The following is a 2,888-nucleotide window of genomic DNA, read 5'->3' as shown; positions in this document are numbered from 1 at the left end:
TCTATCATCATCTCTGGTCACCACCATCCTTACGCGTGCGGCAGGAATCACAGGTGGGACTCTACCACCATCCCTGCTTACCACCATCCCTATGCCACGTGCACTGTAGGTGGGAATCGCAGGCGGGACTCTAACACCATCTCTGCTCACCACCATCCCTACATGTGTCTCTGACTCAAACCATGCAACCCAATCGTTCAAATATACCAAAAATCATTTCTCGCTTGAAAACCCAGTTTTCAATTTCCAATACATGTACATGCATACAACTACACGAAAACCTAGTTTTCATTTTACAAACATGAACATGCACTATGCAATGTATGACACGAAACCAAATATCATCCAAATATAAGTTACTTCATTCTCAAATCCATCCGACCCTTGAAGTATATTTTCTTATTTTAGTAAAAGAGAATCTAATTTGCAAATTAACTATAATGATATTTGCGTTTTAACGTGAAATGCTCTGCTAGGGCTTCACGTTTCTTCAAGGTTACGCTCACGTACGTTCCCTGCATGGCGGCCGTGGCAGGCCAGCCTCCCATGGCTGGTCCTTCACGGTCGTTCGCCGAACTGGTATCGTCTGTGCCCCAACCACTGCCAGAGGTGGTGGTTCCTTTTCGGCAACCAAAGTACATCGACGGTGAGCCTTTTTTCTCCTTTTCAGCCGAGGAAGTTGCCAAAACTGCTGAACCGTTCAGATTTTCCATGGTGGTGAAGTTCCTTCGGCAAAGACCATCCCTTGATAGCATCCATGCCTTCATACGAAACCGCTGGGGTCTGTCCTCCTTGCCAGTTGTCTCTGCCATGCAACGGCCCAGAAATATATTCATCCGTATGTCTTCTGAATCGGATCTACACAAGGCTCTATCAAGGGAATCGTGTGACATAGACGGGATCCCCTACCGTGCCTTTGCATGGTCTCCTGACTTCGATGAAGACTTTGAGCCGCCGACTGTGCCTGTTTGGGTTTTCTTGCCGGGCCTTCCGCCCAACTTCTATCACTCCTCCCTCTTAAAGATGCTCACGGCACCGATCGGGAATTACATTCGCCGTGATAATCCCACGAAGTGTGCTACCCGCACAGATGGAGCCCGTATTTGTCTAGAAATTGATGCCTCACAGCAGCCCATCTCCCACTTCTGGATTGGTATTCCTGGAATGCCGAGAAGCCGCAGGCAGGAGATTCTTTACGAGACCTTGCCGACTTATTGCTTGAACTGTCGTTGCCAAGGCCATAACCAAAGTACCTGTCGTAATGGAGGGGAAAAAAAACAAACGGTGAAAGGTAGAAAAATCTGGAAACCGAAAGCTGGAAATCCGAGTGCAAAGGAGGACAACGTCAATGGAGGTTTACAGATTACAGTGGAAGTGTCTAACTCGGATAATATTGAGAAGAGGGTGGAGCCTTTCGTTGGTATTGTGACTGCTGAACAGGGCGAACCCAGTAATCCTCAACTGGAACACTCCAAACTGGTAGCCGCCGAAGCCCTTCAGAGTTTGGAAGACACGGAGAAGATGCAAGAAGAGTCGGAGAAGACTGCTTTGAAGGAGGCTGTTCCCGTTCTGGTCGGTGAGCCTATTCCTATGGTTGACCTCTCGCTGGACAGGCATGCTCAAGTTGATGCTGCGGGCCCAGGTATTGTATGTACTTCTATGACTGGATTGTGTGAGAAAAATTATAAAGGAATGCTGCTATACTCGGGTGCTGAAGTCTTGGGAGGTATTTTGAACTCTATGGATCCTGAACCTGTGGATACTACATTGGAACATGGTAAAACTGGGCAAATTTCCAAGGCTCAACCGAATCCGATCATTATTGAAGAGATTGAAGAGGATGACGCCGATGATATGGTCCATGATGGGCCTGCCATGGTCTCGGACGAAAGTGCACCTCTTTGTGAGGAGATTGAACGTAAAACAACCTGCTCTGATGGTCAAGTTTGTTCCGATACCGACTCTGAAGGGCCCTTGGAGCATTTAGCTAAAAATAATCTTGTGGTCTCGGACTCGGATATTCCTTCGGGACTTAAACGGAATGGGAAAGGCATTAAACTAAGGGGTTCTTCCAGGGTTGTAAGCAAGCCCTCCCGTCTCAATTTATGAAGGTCTCTTACTTATATTGGAATGCTTGGGGTCTCGGAATGTCGAGAAAGCGTCTTAAAAATTTGGTAACAAAATTTCATCCTAAACTTGTTGTTATTGCTGAGCCTATGGTTAGAATCTCTCGTTTAGATATGTGGCGTGATAAATTGCATTTTGATGGTTGTTGCTCTAATGTTGAGGAAGGCGGCAAATTATGGTTGTTTTGGTCTCAAGATTTACACCTTGTTGTCGAGAACATGGGTGATCAATTTTTGACAATTAGAATCACTAATCTGAACGACTTCCGTATTACTTTTGTTTATGCAAAATGTTCCTATTTGGAGCGTAGAAGACTGTGGGATTCTTTGAGGGGGGCTAATATTCATCATCTTCCTTGGATGGTCATGGGTGATTTCAATATTATTAGAAATGACTCGGAGCGTAGAGGGGGCAGGCCAAGGTTGGCTTTGGCTATGGAGGAGTTTAACAGTTGGGTGGGTTCTTGTGGGCTTCTTGACATGCCTTCCTGTGGGAATTCTCTTTCTTGGTGTAATGGTCATTCTGGTAGATCACGGCACTGGGCTCGTCTTGATCGTTGTCTTTTCAACACAGCGGCTCTTGATGCTTTTCCTGGTGCTAATATGGAATACTTGGCGCGCACTTCTTCTGATCATGCGCCGATGGCAGTCTCGTTGGAGAATCAGCTTATTCGGTATGGCTTTCCTTCCTTTAAATTTCAGCAAATGTGGGTTTCTCATGCTCAGTTTTTCGATTGTGTCTCGCACTCTTGGAATGGTAAT

At 46.1% G+C, this 2,888-nt stretch overlaps 1 protein-coding gene across 1 annotated transcript; it reads left to right on the top strand.

Moving 5' to 3' along the window:
• Positions 1-519: 519 nt before the first annotated feature.
• On the top strand, positions 520-2,109 carry LOC122298886. Its single transcript, XM_043108728.1, has one exon. It carries the CDS (start codon positions 520-522, stop codon positions 2,107-2,109), a length of 1,590 nt encoding a protein of 529 aa, XP_042964662.1.
• The last annotated feature ends 779 nt before the right edge of the window (positions 2,110-2,888 follow it).

This window comes from Carya illinoinensis, chromosome 16 (genome assembly GCF_018687715.1).
Source record: "Carya illinoinensis cultivar Pawnee chromosome 16, C.illinoinensisPawnee_v1, whole genome shotgun sequence".
NCBI classification, from domain to species: domain Eukaryota; kingdom Viridiplantae; phylum Streptophyta; class Magnoliopsida; order Fagales; family Juglandaceae; genus Carya; species Carya illinoinensis.
This window is presented reverse-complemented; position numbering and strand designations above follow the sequence as displayed.

Coding starts and splice junctions, on each gene's coding strand:
- LOC122298886 (XM_043108728.1), top strand. CDS start 520: ATGGCGGCCGTGGCAGGCCAGCCTCCCATGGCTGGTCCTTCACGGTCG.